The 19,461-nt window shown below is 39.5% G+C and overlaps 2 protein-coding genes across 2 annotated transcripts in view; one reads left to right on the top strand and one right to left on the bottom strand.

The window, feature by feature from the left end:
* Nucleotides 1–3,572, top strand: part of pigk (phosphatidylinositol glycan anchor biosynthesis, class K) — a 31,535-nt gene extending 27,963 nt beyond the window's left edge. Inside the window, 1 exon segment of the mRNA XM_035671289.1 lies at nt 2,133–3,572. Within this exon segment, the coding sequence (XP_035527182.1) occupies nt 2,133–2,249 (117 nt within the window). The 3' untranslated portion in view covers nt 2,250–3,572.
* Nucleotides 3,573–6,315: 2,743 nt separating this feature from the next.
* The window catches only part of st6galnac5a (ST6 (alpha-N-acetyl-neuraminyl-2,3-beta-galactosyl-1,3)-N-acetylgalactosaminide alpha-2,6-sialyltransferase 5a), a 44,777-nt gene continuing 31,631 nt past the window's right edge, over nt 6,316–19,461 (bottom strand). Inside the window, exons 4-5 of the mRNA XM_035670080.1 lie at nt 14,205–14,312; nt 6,316–9,167 (exon numbers count right to left, since the gene is read on the bottom strand). Of these exons, the coding sequence (XP_035525973.1) occupies nt 8,909–9,167; nt 14,205–14,312 (367 nt within the window). The 3' untranslated portion in view covers nt 6,316–8,908. The remainder of the gene's footprint in view (nt 9,168–14,204; nt 14,313–19,461) is intronic.

Genomic DNA, 19,461 nt, shown 5'->3' with positions numbered 1-19,461 from the left:
AAGCTCTACAGCATGTGCCAGTCTCTTATTTGTACTGCGATGGAGTTCACTGTACATATGCCAATTCAGCACTTCTCAGCCTCTCATTAAAAGGGAAATTCAGCAAAATGTTAGATATCCGATTAAGTTGTACACAATCAATTTTTCGTATGACTTCCAAGGTAACCAGACAGTTTCAACACTGAAATGCCACCAGTTATAAGGATTATAGTGTATAGTTTTTACTGTATTAGTTATATTATAGGGTGATAGTACTGAATCAATGCCTCCAAATCCCAAAGTTTTTATCCAGCTTTATATTGATGTTCTGAAACAAGAATGAACTGTGCTTAAGTTTGAAATACTGTGGAAACTAAGGAATTTGTGAATGCTGTTGTGCAATGGGCACTAAAACATCATGAGGGATACTTGGTATCATTAACTGGACAAATATACGGCAGAAAAACTCTAAAACTGACAGGAAGATTAAAAAATCTCTGGCTTATACAGTTCCAATAGAAGATGCACAATATTATCGAGGCAGATAAATTATCGGCCGATAATGAGAAATTTATGTTAGGAATTATCGGTATAATTCAATTACGGTCCATAATAGTAATAATAATTTATTTGTAATTTTTACGCAAAAGGATGAAAAGGCTATATGTTCTATGTTCTATGGAGGCTTAAGTATGTTTGTGAACTTTTTTTTTTGAGGAAAAAATAAATGCTAATCAACTTTTGAAGAGTCAGAACTGTTAACAAAACATCCATCTTTGCTCACTACTTCTTAGCCTTTTGTTACCCCCAGGTGTGCATAAACTACAGATTATGAGCTTCTTTTTAAAATACAGAAATGTGAAATTATTGGTTATCTTATCGGTGCTACTGACACATGTCAATCAGGAGGATATTCACTATCCTTTTTGTTCCATTTTGCTATGAACAAACACCTGGAAAAAGTCAAGGGTCAAGCTTTCTAGATGCTCCACTGTGTTCACCAGCTAATCACTAACATTTTCTTCCCTTTGCTGCTGGGCGAGAAGCGTACAGTGCGATTATAAAACTTTTTTTTATTCTTTAATGGAAACAACCGCCTACAGGAGAGCAGTGTAACTCAGTAACTCTCACATTGTTCTATCAAGAATATTGATTCATGCAGGTTTCATTTGATGCCCATGCTGTGCAGTATGATGGATAGCTGTAGCTTGTTCTATGGCTGTAGTGAGACTCGGTTTGTGGGTAATGATGACCCTGGACTCTGATTTCACACCAGCTTCTAATCCTCCAGGATCTGTCAGTCTGCTGTCATCCCGGCTCCAGCTCCTATTGCTGTGTGTGTGTGTGTGTGTGTAGCTGATGTGGATGTACTTGAGAAAGTGTAAACTTACACTGGGTACTGTAGTAGCGCTCAGGCAGGCTAGAGACACGCAGGTCTCGTAAGTATTTGTGTAGCAGCTTTACTGCGCTGTATGTCGTCCTAACGTTGTGTGTACAGTTTGTGATTCAGGCAGACTTGGAGTGCGTGCTGTGTTTTCATCCTCTTTGCCAAGTCCTGGGGTATTGGCTTTGGGGGATGCCTTTTCTGACTGGTGATTTCTTGACTGGATAATGGCAGCTTGTGTAGTGAGGGATAACAGAAATCTCTTAAGTGCGTCCTCACAGCCTATCTATAGCTTTGTCGACAGCAGAGGAGTTAGGAAGATTTTTTAGAGGTTAAATCTCATCTCTCCGCAGAATATTGCCACCACATTAGCATATAAATGTGCTCCTTGTGAGATGCATGTTTAATACGGGGGAGATTTAAAAGTATAATCATACACAAAGTGATGATGTGGCAGTGAATGGGACAAACACAAGACAGGGGAGGTGTACTGATGAGCTTTACCACCCGCTTTTTGTGTGAACCTTTGTGTTTGTGTGTGTGTGTGTGTGAGACAGCAGATAGTGTACATAAAGTGTGTGAAGAGATAAAGTGAGTGTATATGTGATTCTGCGCCTGCCTGCTTCTGTGAATGACAGAACAATCAGCGGTGGCCTCAACAGGAGAAATATACACACTATTACTAACCTGCAATCTCCCCCCCCCCACCCGCTTTGCTTCCCTGTCCCCACCTCACCTTACCTCATCTCACCCCCTCTTCTCCCCTCAGAAACCAAAGCAGAAAGACTGGCACCCTCCTGATGGCTTCATCCTGGGCCTGTGGACTCTAATCCTCCTGGTGTTTTTCAAGACGTACGGCATGAAGCACCTCAAACACATCTTCTGAGGCCTCAGCGTTTACGCTGCTGGATATCTGAGTACGTGAAGCTGCAGATTGGGAGCTTTTATTGAAGGGATATTAGAGGAAATGTGCAGTTTGTGACAGGCTTATTTTCCTGAAACTGGAAAGGAGATTTATGGCACCACAACTGCCCCACCAGAAACTGTGATGCAATTGCTGCCTTTTTTTAAACTTTTTTGGATGATTGCTCTCTACTGATGAAATGTACAAATTGGCGTATTATCCTGCATGTGATGTGAGAAGGGACAAATACTTGAAAGTCATGCATCCGATATGCAAAGCCCCAACTCTGCAAGGCCATTTTCATCTTTTATGTGTTCTTTTTGACAAGGACTCGAGCTTATATTTATTTCTTTTTATGTTGAAAGTTCAGTTTTGTCAGTTCATTCCATAATTGCATTGATTTGGTTAAAAATGCACTGAATTGAGTCCACAGATAAGAATTTAATTTATTTTTGAGAGCGCGCTGCTCTGCATATTTCAGCAGCTTTTTTGTTTAAGTGCTACTTAAAACGTGTGCCCGGTCACAAAAAGAAAATGTGGGACGAGGGCAGGCTGATTGGCTGCGAGTGGGCTGTGGAGAGATTACTATTTAATGTCTCCCTTGTCCATATACATTACACCCCTTGACCGTCATATCACGCTTGTGAAGGATAACAATCGCACATAATCCCATCTAGCATGATGGACCCATCCACTTTCCCATTCACCAAATTGCCCTCCCTGTGGAAACATCCATTAGCTCCCCAGCCGTGTACTCCACTGATTGTATTCTGGGTGATGGACAGCTATTTCCCCGGCCATTCCACGTCTCGCACTACAGCAGCGATAAGTGAGTGATAACCTAGTAAGCCGCCGGCCGTCCCAAATGAATCTCCTCTGTGCTGGGACGCGTTTTCCTCCTTTTTCCCCTTCCCTTTTCTCTCCATGTGTAACCACTCTGCATTAGGCTCATTGTTGGGGGGAGTGACTGATGCCCAAAGCATATGGATTGAACTTGCGGTAGTTTATCTTTGCTCCTTGGCGCGAGGACCCGCCCGTCGGGTGCCCGCTGCCACTCTCCCTTGCGGCTGAAGTGGAAAATAGATGGAGTTGGAAATTGAACCATATGTATTGGAAGGAAGCTGCTGCGTCAGCCACCTAGTACCTTTTCTTATACATTATTTATGCAACGCTTATTTCGTCTTCCCTTTTCCTCCTGCTTTCTTATTTCTTTTACTTTTATTCCCCTTTCTGAGAGAGCAAGCTCATTTTATTTCCTCAATTGGCTCAGATTTTGAATAAAGATGAAACACTGGATCAAAGGAATGTAACTGTGTCTTTAACTGCCTGTTTTATTATTATATATTGAGTTTCCTTAATTACTCTGTAATACTGTTTCAAGACCTCCAGATCGCCTTTTACTGTTACAAACCCTTGAAGATATGCCAGGCAGAGCTCAGTCTAAGCATATTTTATACCACAAAGACATCCTTAGAATTGGTGCTGCTTGAGTTGACTTCCACACCTGCTCTGTTGTTTTCTTACTGGAAACATTTCAAACAATCCAAGGAGGTTTTTAAATGTTGTTTTCTTTCTGTTCCAGTCTTGTATTTCAAAAGACAGAGCAGCCCTCTGATCCAAGTCTCCATGTGCAATTGGTGCATACCAGGCTGGCAGCAGATAGAATAGAAATTAAAGCCGCCCTATCTCAGATAGATTTGTTTGTTCTTAAACCCACTTCAAAATTGACTCCATCTCCTCTGCGCCTCACATTCTTACTCGAGCACTCACAAATGGAATTGAATATACTCAGCCTTTCAGTGTGGTGATGTACTCTCCCATCTCCTCTGTCACTATAGTTTCCCTATGCTAATAAAGATCAGTGTCTGTCTTCCTTCACACCTGACTTGGTGGGGAGAAACCAGTGACAGGACAATATTAGAGCAGCCATCTCCAAAGAGGCAGAGAGATTTCAGGCTGAAGAGTCAGGCAGGATGCTCTGAATATGTCACATAGGTTGTTCAAACAATGAACAGCTTCGGTATTCACCAGTGAGCGCAGACACATACACTCCTTGTCTTTAGAAGTGGAACAACGCCGACATTAGCCGCATGTGGCAGCTTGCTAAATTTAATGATTTACAAACACAAACACACACCCATGCTGTTTTGGAGACTGTGTGTGTCTGACAGGTTGTCCAATTTCCATGGAAACTCTGGATTTCCAACTGCTTGCCTGTCAGTGAGCCTTTGTAATGTCAATCATTCCCAGGAATGATAATAGTAATTTGAGCAGTTACAGATTTTCATTCTAATCTGCAACAATAGCTGCGGCATAAATCATGCTCAGTGGTGCATTTATATTTAAAATGTGGCTTTTGCTTAAACTATGCATGAGAAAACAAAAATAAAGATTGCACTGTGATGATGGTTGCTTGCAGAGAAAGCACTATTATGAACAGCTTTCTCTTCAATGTCCAGATTGCTTTGAAATGTATTCAATTTTCAATTTTATTTGTATAGCGCCAATTCATAACAGAAGTTATCTCAGGACACTTTTTCAAATAGAGCAGGTCTAGACCGAACTCTGTATAACAATTTACAGAGACCCAACAGTACCACATGGCAAGCACTTGGCGCGGGGGCAAGGAAAAACTGCTTTTAACGGCAGAAACTCGGACAGACCCTTCGGTCTAGGTGTGTCATTCTGCTTGACCAGTTTGGGGGAGAGAGAGCAAGAGAGACAGAGAGAAAGACAACAGATGTACAGCAACAACAGAAGCAACAACTACTTAACGTATGATCGATGACGATCATGAAAAAGACGGGACAGTAGACGGTGACGACGGCGACAGCAGCAACGACAGGGGACAGCGAGCAGCGACAACAGCAACCGCAGCAACAACATGTATGCAAAGCTAAACATAAGAAATCATTTTGGTATGTGGCATTTTTGGCCTCGGAGGCAGTACTAGATCATTATACCAACTACTGTTTCCAAATTCAAGAATGAACTTTCAGTCTCAACATAAAAGTCTTGAAAGTGCTCAGAAAAAAATAGAAATTTTAATATTGTAAATTCAACGACAAATCTCCTTCTGAGGAAGATTGTACGATACAACTGAAAGCTCTGGAACAGCTGCTAAATGGAACTTGAGGTGAGATTGCTTTTCAATTAAAACTTATCTTCAATGTGTTGACTTGTATGACAATAAGGTGACGGTTCCTAATTTTGACCAAAACCCCACTTAACTAATGTTTTTTTGGTCCCGTCATTACCTGCATCTGCAACAACTGAGCAAACTCCATCTACTGTGCAAACTAAGTTGTGGTTGAAAGCTCCAGAAAAAGTCAATAAGTGGACCTTGACTTGGGGGAAAACTATTGACTGATAATGGAAAATAATGGTTAGTTTCAGCTCTGATATTATTATAACTTAGTATTTTTGTGTGCATTAGAAAAGAAAAAAAAAGAAAAACTTATTTTTCAGCCCTGTTCATAGTTTTTGATATTATACTTTATGATGAACCATCAATCATCCTAAATGCTTATGAAGTACATTTTATTGAACTCAACTGTCTAATAATCCAAGTGTTCATGACACTCTGCTGAATACTTCCCTTCATCATCTTATAATGTTACCTTGATCTATGTGCTTTATCTTCAGGTGATGTGTCAGTTGCTATTTTACAAAAAAATGCTCCATCCCTCAGTTATGAAGACGGTCAAGGATCTGTTTGTAGCTCCGGGGAGTTATGGCCTTGTAGGTCTGCCTGTGTTTCATTATTATTTCAGTATGACACAGCCTGATGTCACAAGCAGGCAGGAACGGAGAGATTGAAAAGTAAAAATGGCAGCTGTCGTCAGTGGAGAGTGAAGGTGAGTCACTGGCCTCCCATCCTCCACAAAACCTCCACATTTCGTCTTCATTTCTGGGGGCAACTACACACACATACAGAGATAATATTCAAATGTATTTCTCGCATTTTTACTCACAAACTGCTGAATGCAAGACTACTGATAAAAAGTATTTTATTGAGTGGAATGATACATTTCCATTATGTGCAAAAAGAGAAGAAAACAGATCAACATTAGCGCTGAAATGATTCGTCAATTAGTCGATTAACATAAAATTTTATTTGATAACCGATTAATCGATTTAAAGGAATAGTTTGATATTTTGGAAATATAATTTAGAGATTGTTTAGATTGATACCACAGTTGATAACACAAATATATAACTGCAGTTAGCAGCTTCTTAGCTTAGCATCAAAACTGGAAACGGGGTAAAATAATTGGTCCCGCCCCGTCCAATATAGCAAAATCCACCAGCACCTTTACAGCTAATAAATATATTAGATATTGTTTGTTGTCAAAAACTAGTGTAAAGGTAAAAAGGACAATTCAACTTTTTATGGGGGATTATGTGCTTGGCTGGGATCCGGAACTTCCTGGAATCAAGAAACAGTCAGTAAAACAGTGAATTGTCTTATTTGATCATTTATACCACGGTCAGCAACCTTTACTATCAAAACATTGAAAACTCCATTACATGTTGCAATGTTTTTTAAAGGACATAATGTGTATTGCAACGTTTAAGAGAGGCTAAAGAACTGCAGTTTGCTGCTTCCTGTTTTATGCTAAGCTAAGCTAACCGACTGCTGTCTGCTTTTACTGTTCAGACATGAAAACTGTATCAATCCTTTCACCTAACTTTGAAAGAACAGAAATAATTTTACAACGTATCAAAACATTCCTTAAAGTTATTTATGAAGAAAACATTTCAAATTGCCACCTTGTCACATGTAAGGATCTGCTGCGTTTTATCTCATTGTAAATTGAATACCTTTAAGGTTTTGAACTGATGTTTTTACAAAACAAGCAATCTGAAAATGTCACCTTGGTCTCTGAGAAAGTTGTGATTGGCATTTTTCTTCAATTTTCTGACATTTTAAAGACCAAACAATTCATCAAACAAAAACAGTTAGTAGTTGCCGCCCTAAACAACATACTGTGATTCAGTTCATTTGGCAAAAAACAAAGATATTCAAGTGCTTATCACTTTGCTAATACAGACCACTGTGCACAGCTGCTCGCAGATGAGTCAACATCTCTGGAAAACATACACACGTCTTGGTCTTTCCTACCGTACAAATGTAGCAGCACGACTCTGAGCCAGTGCAGTAGCACCTCTGCTGCAGCAAAGCAGACGGGTCTTCATCTCCACCACATGATGTGAAACACATTCTCGTGTTGTATGTATCTGACCCATAGCATCTCTCTTCTCATTACTCACATTACAGAGATGAGGGCAAAATCAATGGGGATTGAGCACAAGGATGTATCATTACTATAACCGCACGTCTCATCACTTTGTCCAGACTGACAATCGGATTCTTATTCAAGGAGAGCAGGGGAAAACAGGGGAAAACAGGGGAAAACAGAGGATCTCAGAGAGAGAAAGGGGCAGTCTACAAGCAGAATATACTCCATCAAATGAGAGGCACATAAAACACAATCGGGATTGAGAAAGGAGAAGAGTGACAGATCACATACTCATCAGTTTAACAAAAAAACGGTGTAATTCTCCTGCGAGGCGATTGAGGCTCTCGGAAGCAGCAGCAGATGAATATAGTAGGATGGATGCTGCTACTACATCCCTGCTCTCGATCTTAATCTCCCACTTGTCTTGTGTGACACAGCTGTGCATTTACATGGAAATCCAGCTTGTAGCTATATAAATCGCGCTATTAACTGTTGACAGGAGCCGACAAAGCCTTATGATACATACATAGAGGGCTGAGGGGGGGCACACGCATGAGATAAAACCTCTGGGTTAATGTTACACACTTGTCATTCAGAAAGTGCAGCATTGCAAAGTTTGACTTGGGTGACAATTCACACACTGAAAGGCAGTATAAATTAAAGTCGGGGAAGTGAATACTTGCTTTGACGGAGTTTAAGCCTTTGTTGCATGACACAGCAGTCTAAAGAATCTCATCCAACTTGCTCGTAGGAGAATATAAACTGTTACAGTTACAATTCATACTTTAAAAAGGGCCAAATTTAACAAAAGCGTAAGTATTTTTAGGATTCAGCATACATCGTCTCCAGCACTTAGATTAAGGGCATTGTAAAAGTTTTTTCTATCAGTGAACTGTAAGCAGTGAGTCCTGCATAGATCCGTCATCCAACAGAGGCTTTGTGAAGAGCCCAAACTCAAGTTTGTACCCACTGTCATCCCTCTAGTAAACATATGCATACACACTATCTCACACAAACACACACACACGTATGCACAAAGACAAGGAGGATCCACAGTAAGACACTGCATGCATGCATTGAGAGTGGAGTGTGTAATGATGTTGCCTCCAGTGTATTACCCTCACTTTACAAGGTTTTCAAAAACTGACGTACAACTTTGAAGTGCTTCACCTCCGTAAACAAAGCACACTGCTGGAGCTGCAGTGGTGGAGCTGGAGAAATGTTCGTAAAAATGTCCAGCAGGATCATCAAGACCCAGTTATTAAATCTGTGGTAACTACTTTCTTGCCTACTTCATGTTTTATCCTTTCTGTTTAGGGTCCGGAAGCCCTCAGTGCAAATGTTCCTCATCCTTTCTGAGATGAAACTCTAAAGCATTTTTCTTCACCCAGACACCAGTCACGTCTTCTGGGGTACCAGGGGCGCCGCTGTGACCGTCCCCTCCACCGTCCGGTTGGCTGGGAGCGGTGGGGGGCTCCAGTCCGGCTGGTAGAAGTGGATGTCAAAAGTCCGTGCCCAGTTGGCGAAGACCCGCTTCTCCGTGATGAAGCGGTGGTGGCTTCCCCGCCGCCCGCGCTCATGCGAAATGTACATGGCGCACTCATCCGGACCACGTGGCTCGTAGTAATGGTAGGGAACGGAGTGGTGCTGAGGCTCCCTGCAGTGGTGGTGACAGAGGACAGACAGTTGACATTTGAAAATGCTTTAATGAGTCTCTTGAGTTTCATGTGACACCACAGAGACTTTTTCATTTTGTGGTGAAGGAGGGGGACTTGATCTGCATTCATTTATTTGTCTTTGGAGGGCTTAACGCAGCCAAATTTAGCTGATTGTAATAATATTCAAATGCCACCTGCAGCTGAACATAAAAAAAAAAAAGAGTTGTGTATGAGCTTGAATAATTAAAGAGCTAAAAATAAAGCCTCCAATTGTGCTGGTCTTCTCTTTCACGATATAGGTGGTCCATATAAACATTTGCTACTCATTCAGTCTAAATGAAGCAACACTGAGTTCTGCATCATTGCTGCTACCTATTTCAGAAACGCCTTCCTCCACCTCCCCAGCCTCCTCCTTTATTAAGATTTGTTTGAGTTCCTTTTATTCTGTCGTAGAACAACCTTCAAATAACACAATTTCCCACACATTCACCAAAACACACAGATTCAATCTAAAATATGGACATGCAGAAACAAAAACAAACTAAATATGAAAAAATAAAATAAAAAAATAAAATGTATATGCATAAAATTTAAGCAAGACACAAGGTAAAAACACTTGAATAACTTGTTTTTTTCTGTGCCCCCTCTACATTACTGACAGAATTGTGACATGCAGATACTAGATTATTACACATTAGAAATTGTAGTTATTGTACACAATTGCAAGGTTGTGCAGAATTCACAGGGATTGGTTGAATTTGCGTTTGCAACTTCCTGGAAGGTGTTACATGTTTATCACATTATACATTCTATTCTATTATTACAGACCCACACACCCAGTATCATTAATAATATTATATATTAGTCTGGTGTTCGCTGTTGACATATACTTGTTGACTTTGCTGCTATCAACCAAACCATTGTCATTCTTGCCTTTTAATTTAGTCTTTTAATTTCTCTTGTATAGTTTACATATGTACTTCTTATTTCTGTTTAATATACCTCTAATTATAATTTTTTTTTATCTGTTTATCTGTATTCATTTCTGTCCTCATGCTGCTGCAACAACTAAATTTCCCTTGTGGAAATCAATAAAGCCTTATCTTATCTTTACAGGACAGTAAAACATTAAAACAGAAAAAAAAAAAAGGAAACATCATGGCCAAATCTATGTGGACACCTAAACATTACACTGCTAAGTAAAATAAAGGGCCTCTGCTCTTCTGGGAAGGCATTACACAATATTTTTTAACTTGGCTGCAGGGATTTGCTCCCATTAAGCCACAAGAGCATTAATAAGGTCCAACACTGATGCTGGGTTATTTTGGGTCACAGTCGGCCTTCCACTTCATCCCAAAGGTGTTGGATAAGGTTCAGATCGGGGCTGTGTGCCGGCAAGTCAAACTCTTCCCCACCAAGCTGAGAAAACCATTTCTTTATGAACCTGTCTTTGTGCACATCATGTTGGAACAGGAAACAGCCCTCTCCAAACTACCCCCAAAAATATCATTGTACATTGTAGAATTAAGATTCCCTGTTGATGTGTGTCCACATACTTTTGGCCATAAAGCGTTTCTCTAATGATGCTGCTGACAGCATAATTGGCTTTTCATAACAACTCCTTGCTTTTCCATTTGAATTAATTATTTTAAAAATAGACCTCTTATGCTTGCATTTTAAACAATTTATGTCCTTGAATTTGTTAATATTAAATTATCTTTTTTTTCCCCAGACCAGCTGACATAATATTCACACACACACACACACTGAACCCTGATCTGTCTGTCATAGGTAATTCTGCCCCAGTCAAGATGTCCATAGAGTCATTTATCTTCATATATTAATGACCATACTATTATATATTTAAAACTTCTCAAATCTGTGTCTGTTTCCACATCTGTTTTTTATTAGTATGAGCCTACCATTGACAGTACGACAGTCGACATACCTCAGGACTACGGACTGTATGCATTTTGGATGGCAAAAGGGTTTTCAATATTATCTTGTAGCAAAAACAAATGAATCCAGCTGTCAAGAGAATATTGTATGTGTGCTTCTCTCAAAATGCTTCAATAGCACATGAGAGAGTGTGAATTACAGCAAAGGGGGATCTTTTTGTCGAAGGTCATGTGGCGTTCTCCCATAAGCACGGTTTTCTGTTGTCCTGTTTATTCAATTCTTTAGAGACTTGAAGATGCATTTTCTCCACCATGTTCTACTGAATGAGCAGCTCATATGTTTCTTTGTTTAAATGGCATGTACAAAAGACTTGATTTTGGTGAAATTGAAATTGTTAATTGGTCAATACCAAGTAATAAAATGTCATGAAAAGTGACAAGTATTGTTTTATGTCATTCCATCTAAAAGACCTAAAACTAACCCGGTGAAAAGACACACCTCACCTGTAGCATTTTTAAAACAGCAGTTAACGAGGGTTGAGACAAAGGACCATTAAATGAAAATTACAGGTCAGATGAAGTGACTTAGTACTCTGTAAGAAGTCATTACGAACACTGTTTCATTCATGAGTCATCACACTTTTTAAAAGTGTTCTTCAGAAAAAAGAAAATGAGGGTACTTTAAAAACAGCAAGCAGCAGTTTAACAACATAGAAAACAATTTCAGGACGTAAATTAAAATGAGAAAGGAGGAGGGCATTGAAAAAACATGTTTCTGATAATATAACAGCTGATGCATCTTTTATATGTATTGGTTATTTATTAATGCTTTGGCTATATTAATATCTACCCTTCATGTCCATAAAACATATTTGACGTGATGTTAAGAGAAACATGGTTTTTAAATTCTCAGCTGGATCGCATCCAGTAAAATCTACAGACTTCTCTTGTTATAAGAACTAAAAGGATGGCTGAGTATCAGCTTAAGCCAACCATTTGTTTAAGGAAAAGAACCAACATTCCCTCTTCATTATCGTCAAGATTGAATTTGTGCCTAAACCCCAAAAATAAAATATAATTCTGTAATCAGTCACAACTAAGAACAAAGATATACTGAAGATTTTACAGTTTGTTCTTTTTATTGAGAAATCTAATAAGATTTGTTCCTTGTCCAATAACATCCCCCAATTAAAGTGTTGGCTGAGATGGATGAGACGTGAGCTGTAATTCAAACCATTAAACTCTGCTAATGAGGCTGGATGAGTTAGTTGCTAGGAGCATTACAGAGTCAGAACCAGCTACCTATCCCATAATTCTTCGCAGTTCTGTGGCGTTTTATCTGCCAGAATTCATTGGTTTTTTTTATTAAAAAAGATAAAATCTCTAAGGTTTCTAAAGTGGAAAATGTACAGTAAATATAGAGGGAAATAATTATTGAATCCATGCTTTGCTTTTGCCAATTACTCTGTCACCGTGGCAACTAGCAGTCAGACCTGGATGCTTTCATTCTGCATTTTGGCATTTGTTGTGGCTATGTGAGTGAGAGTCCCTTTGTGTTTAATTAAGTCATGACAAAGTACTCACTGTAGTCATTTGCAGTTCATTTGGTAATTAGTTAAAGTTCTATTTCAGTGTCACCCACCAAGTCCACTTGAAGAAACCTTATTTTGGTTATTGCTGCCGAGTAAAAACTGCAACTCATAATTTGACATGAATTTTTTCGCCCAATAACAGGGAATTTTCTTTGGCTTTTCTCTGTAACCTTGATGGACAAAAAAGTTTCATGAAAAGAATCATGGCTTTCACAGGAAGATTATAGTTCATTAGCTTACTGGTATTAACATTAGTAATGTTCCTAACGCAATAATAGCTGATGCTGTTGCAGTTTATTAACAACTATCACTGCAGAAAAAGTGTTCAAACCAAATCATCTGTAGGGGGAAACAGATGATATATAAGGAAGTTTTCACTTTTACCTCCACTTCATTGCGCATCTTTTCAACATTTCAGTATGTAAATTGGACTGAGGACCATATTTGTAAGTGCTAACCAACGGTAACATTTTATTCCTGCACTGGAATGCTAATTTCATGCTTACAGTATTCTGTCAATAGAAAGATATGCCAGTAAATGTTGTAATGTGATGGAACATTGACCAAAAAGAAAGAAGAGTAAAGTGAAGAATAAGCTGAAGGTGAGACAGAGTTGGCGATTTTACAAAGTGGATGTTTTAACCTGACCAAAACATAAAGGAAAAAACTATTTTGAAAGAGGAATCACTCAAGTAAAATGCAGCCTAAAGTGTTTTCCCTCATGGTAAGTCCACATACTTCACATAAGCTGTGTTCCAGTTCATGAACTGGAAATTCAGAAGTCTGCATTCCCATGAATAATTTCCACTGAATAATCCAGAATATATCATAACGGGTGAACAAAGCCTGTTTTATCTTAAATTCATCCAAGAAATACAACCTTTTTAGCCTGAGTTTAGGACGGGAAAAGGGCTGTGGTGATGCTGCAATGTGACAAACAAAACAAGTAAGACTAAATAAGAAAGGTGAACAAATCCAGGAGAAAGAAAGGGAGACTGATTGCCACTAGCTTAAGTAGTGTAGCAAGGAACTAGAGCAGGTGAGCTGAATTTTCCCAAATTCACCTTCCAGGCTCCTGCATAAGGAGGCTTAAGAGAGATGTCTTGTCTACTGATAAAGACCGTTTTTAAAAAAACCCAATATGTGTGCAACAAAGCCATATTTCAAAACTTTTGCATTGTTAACACATTCTGACCCACTGTACAACGAGGTTTGTTGTGGACAGAAAACGGAGCAGAGTGAGACCTCTGCTTCCCCCCCCCTCGTATATATAAAAAGCAAGTGTCAAAGTCTGTAACGCTAGCCCTGTTTACTCATTTATTTCTTACCAATATTCCGGCAATTTAAGAATTCTCAAAACATCTCCAGCCACACTGACATTTTATTTATCAGCTGCCTGAATATATTTCTTATCAGGCGGCTGTGCTGCTGTGAATTTGTATACACTTGAAGTGGCTGTCTGTATAGCTCTGCTTTAAAAAGTCTTACTGATGGTGCTTGATGGTGAGTTGATGGTGATGTTTTACATTCAGCACCACTGTCTCACCTGCAGAAGTCCGGGGCAACCATGCCGTAGACATTGATCCTATCGCACAGCTCCAGGGCGATGGTCATAGTGAACCAGCCGGTGCTCAGCCAGGAGTTTGATATCCTCCTGCAGAGGAGAGGAGGAGGGAGAAAGAAGACAGCTAGATGGATATCATGCGTGGGAGACTGCAAGTATGAGAACTGTACCATATTTGATTTTTTTGAATGTGATTAACTGGGAAAGATAATCAGAAAATCTCACAATCGTGTATTATGGCAGAATAATGATTTATCTAAATCCCGAGGTCGATTTTCCTGACTGTGAGATCATTCAAGTTCCCTCACAGCTTCATTAAAATACAGATCCATCCTACATATCGACTGATACAAATGAACCCTGTCAAATAATCAAACCCTTAATCTGAAAGTAGCCATGGTCTGCATGTAGTGCAGATAGTTGAAATTACTAAAGCTTCAACTGCTTTCAGACTAGTTTTTCAGTCCTGCCCGCAAAGAAATGAGCACTAATCACAGTTTTCTGAGATATGGCGTAATGAAAGAAATATAAAAATTATATTTTCATTGCATTAGAAAATCTCTCTAAATCTAACTGTCTGTCTCATAGGTTCTCTGTCAGATGAACCAACAGTCCAGTCTGACTACCATACATTTTTACAGAATTCCTTGCTGATTTTGAATTGATTTAATGGGCTCCAGAGTCATTAAACTTGCACAACTTCTAAAGGAACATTAAAACTTTCAGTTTAAAGTAAAAAATAACCTCAAAATTAATAAAGCTTTGATTTTTGGGGAAAAAAGCAAATATGATATACGCTGTAATGAGAACATACTGAAATATTAAACAGACGCAACGCAATGCAATGTTTATCAGAAGCTGTAGCTCATTCAGGCTGCGGCATAAATAAATAAAAAAGCATAAATGCAGTAAATTTTTCATATCACCTTTGGAGGAACTTTCTAATTAACTACAAACTGTACACCATGTTAATGGCCTGAATTAAGTTACAAAAATAGCCCCAACTGTTTTCTGTGTTTTAGTCCAATATTGTCGTGGTTCAAGAGAGGGAAGTATCTTAACAACTGTTGGACAGATTGCCATTGAATTAGAAACATTCATGGTCCTCAGAGGATGAATCCTGATGACTTCTCTAGTACCACATAGCTTAAATGTTTGGTTTTAAGTGTAATAACTTAGGACAGACTGGATAGATCGCCATGAAATCTGGTTACAGATATTTAAAGGCCCCAGAGGATGAAGAGTAATTACTTTGTGGTCTGTTGACTTACCAAGACCTTTAATTTAGCGCCATCATCAGGTCAGACTGTTATGTTTTCTGACACTCTTCTTTATGAACTGCATAAGTAATTCCCATCAGCCTCTGCTGTACTTTAGTTAGTGTTTAGTGCAAATGTTAGCATGCTCACATGCTAAACTAAGATGGTAAACATAGTTAATATTACCTGCTAAACATCAGTTGAGCATTCTGATGTTAGCATTTAGCTCAAAGCACCGCTGTGAGCTAGTGGATGTATAAATACAGCCCATCAACATACATAAAGATGGACGACATGAAAGCTCTCCAAAAGTGAAGTGATCTCGATTGCTCCCTAGTGGTTGACTGCAGTATAGGTCATAAAGCCTGTTGCCTCCATGTTAGCAAATGGGACATGGGCCAAACTAAAGAAATCAAAATACACATCAAATACATTTTTCCCAAAGATGGCTTCATTTAGGTGACTTTAAGTAGTCCTTATAACAATAATGTATGTTCAGGTGTTCATTTTTCTGATAAGTTTGGCTTTAATTCGTTTCTTGAAGCTATAAAGGGGGTTTGACGTCATGATTGACAATGAAGTAAAGATGCAACGATCATCTTTTATATGTCAATGGCAGAGCCTCACAGAACTGCTGGCATGACTGCTAGCTCTTGTTTCCACAATCCAGTAATGACAGAAAACTTCATGATGTTGATCTCTGGTTCGTTGGCCTGCAGCCACGGCTCTAATCACTGCCAAGAATAGTCATGCACGAGGTTTAGCTGTTGTGGTCCAAGGCACTTTTGGAACAATCAGTATTCATCAAATCAATTTATAAAATTAGTTTAAATGAAAAAATGCATCACAACTATTCTCTTCCCCCACTCACTCAAAATATTCAAGCATGAGCTGATGTAAAAAATTCAGCAGGGAAACGTATGAATCCTTCAACTGAATCAGACACAGCTGTGCAGCTCGTCATGCTCCCTCTGCTGCACAGCTGAACCTCATCTTGACTGGGATTGTGACTGGTGACCATTGGATGTATCCATGCGTCAGTTATCGGGTTTGGAAATTATAAAAGTGGTGGTGAGGTTACAACCCCTGCAAACTTAATTATAATTGTCCCAGCAGAGTCATTTTCAAGTGTGACTGTAAAGTTTCATTTCGCCAAACACAAGCTGCCACCGTATGGGATTAAATTAACAGTGAGGGAAGCAAAATTAGTCCTACTTAAAGCACCGCAGTCACCCTAATTAACTTCCTCACTAAATAATGAAAATTGTGTTAATGCCACCTGTAGTATTCCACCATCAGTAAATCATTGCCACATTAATTATAGTATAAGATTGGACTATATATTTTGCAGAACAAACTACAAAAAGAAAAGAAAGAGAAAAGAAAAGGCCAAGTCCAAATGAGAGATGCACAGTCAAGACCTAGACAAACAAAAAAGAATGATTTTGCTGTTGCCAATGAGATTACTTTTGGCAGCCGTACTAGGTGACATTGGTGGGCCACTTGGTAACCTTGGTTACCAGGCAACCAATGTCAATGCCCGTTGTAGATGGATTCTGAATTAAACCGATACCCGTTTTCTGAACAAGCAAGCTTCATCAACAGTTGTATTTAAAAAAAAAAGGAACTAACCAACCCTGAGGCTAATGGCCAAGTTCGACACAAGTCCGAATGCAAATACCAACAAGTCCGAGACAAGGAGGATGAGACAGTTGAAAAAACGTCCAGACTCGAGTACTCCAGCACGGATTTGGACCAAACGTCCATGCAACAGTTGTTGAGCTATTTCAATCTGGACCTAAGTAGTAGACCAGCTGACAGAAAGACCAACATTGCCATAGAGCCCTGCTGCTAACTGAAAAAGACTTGTCAAAATAACTTGTAAGTTTTCTTTGGTTCTCTTTCCAGGACAAGCCTTAACATCTCTTAAAATGATGTGACATAGGGTGCCTGGTTAGCTCAGTCGGTAGAGCTGGCGAGCCATATATGGAGTTGCTGCAGTGGCCCGGGTTCGAATCCGACCTGGGGCCCTTTGCTGCGTGTCATCCCCTCTCTCTACCCCCCCTTTCCTGTCGATCTTCAGCTGTCTCTATCAAATAAAGGCATGAAAAGGCCAAAAAAATAACTTAAAAAAATAAATAAAAATGGTGTGACATAAGAGTTAGAAGGCAGAGGTTCAAGGATGAGGAAGAACTTGTGATTTCTCGACCACCTCGTCACCCTGCTGCTTTCAGAAAGCTTGGTCTCGTCTGTTCCCGACACATCCACAAAAGCTGAGGTTTATAACTCAGCAAGACAGGAAACAAAGCCCGGGCCTGATAAGAAAAGTCTTGACAAGAACAACCAGGCAGGCATCTCGACACCATGCTTGCCTGCAGTTGATGAGGGTGACACATTGGAGTGGAGGGTTTACCTGCTTGTTTAAAAAGGTGTTCAGACTTTCTCTTATTTTCTCACAGTGTAGGGGGAAAACACGTCAGGCAAAAATCCTTGAATAAAAAGCCTGTTTAGCATTTGTATTTTGAACATTTCCCCTGCTTGGGTTTGGTGGAATACAAACACACCTTCCTGGGAAGCTGTAGGGGAGTGAGGGATAGGCATAGTGTTAAAGGAGTTCAGGGAATGTTATAAACAAGAGTGTTATTAGGAAGATAAACTTTGTTTGTGTCCACACCTGTGTAGTTTAAGACAGAATGTGGTGCAATGTTGGTCAGTCTAACGCTTTGGTGCAAAAGGAAACAGTTAGGACAACTAAGTGATAGATTCACTGAAACATTTGCCATAACTCTTCAAAGGTTCGATTTTTAAAACAGACTTGTGGAAAATCTACCCAAACAACAAGGAACAAGGGAATGTATTTATCATTATGACACAAGGTCATACAACGAAATGAAAGTTTGCAGTCCCTTCATGCTACACAAAGAGAACAACATGGGTAAATTAATTGACCCGATCCAGAAGGAGTGTGAGGACAGTAAGGCCCAATCCAACATTTATATCAAATGGAGAGAACACCACGACTGGAAGCAGCATGAAACACCACAGGTTTACAAGCGACAGTGGTCATAAAAGAAAACCTCCACTTTGGTTATGTCCTGACTTTTCACCATGCACAGGTCAAAGTTAGCCTGGTTCCAGGCCTGTGAATCACAATCCAGTCACAATTCTGTCTGATTACGAGGCTACGTCAAAGTTCCCACTAAAAACGAATGAAATGTAAATTCACAGCCTTATGTTGTATCCACATGGCTTCAGCACAAACCGTCTATGAACATGCATGACAATATGTTGCTATGCTTATAAAATATATAAAATAAATTACACATATATTATTTTCTGTAATTAAATTATTTGCATCCTGTTGTCCAGATTGTCCTTGTGTGAGGTAGCTTGGTAAAATCTGGTTTTAAATTGTGTTTTGGAGGACAATCAAAAGGTTAAAACATTTTAACTTTAGATAGCAGTTACCTTTACCGGTATTCTCTGCCGGACTCACCTAATTTTATCGTCCTGCTCTGATCCACAAACGTGACATCCGGTTTGCCTGAATCTATTTCCCTGCAGCATAAGCTTTGTTCTCTTTCAACAATTAAGCAAACAACAACTCTCCTCTTTCTTACCCCCATTATTTCACCCCAATCCGACCTTTAATACAACCAACTGTGTTTGCTGGAGAATTCTGCCTCCTAAATCGTCAAGTTCCCGCTGTTTTACTGTCTGCACTGGTCAAGTGACAGTGTGATGAATCGTGACAAAGCACTTTTGTCTGACTTTCATCTTTATTAGAGTCTGTCCGTACGACAAACAACAGTGTCGAGCCAAAGTGATGCTATCGCAGCTGAAGCACAGACTTCTCATTTTCATTTAATTAAGACAGGACCCAGGTTGTCTGGAACATGTTGATTTGTTGTGATATGCAAACACAGCCACTGGGCTTTAATACAAACACAGCCTGGTACCACACACACACAGACACACAC

This window comes from Morone saxatilis, unplaced genomic scaffold, assembly GCF_004916995.1.
Source record: "Morone saxatilis isolate NCDOM2014 unplaced genomic scaffold, NCSU_SB_2.0 Contig23, whole genome shotgun sequence".
In the NCBI taxonomy this organism is placed as follows: domain Eukaryota; kingdom Metazoa; phylum Chordata; class Actinopteri; family Moronidae; genus Morone; species Morone saxatilis.
Note: the sequence above shows the minus strand (reverse complement) of the source record. Positions and strands in the feature narration are given on the sequence as shown.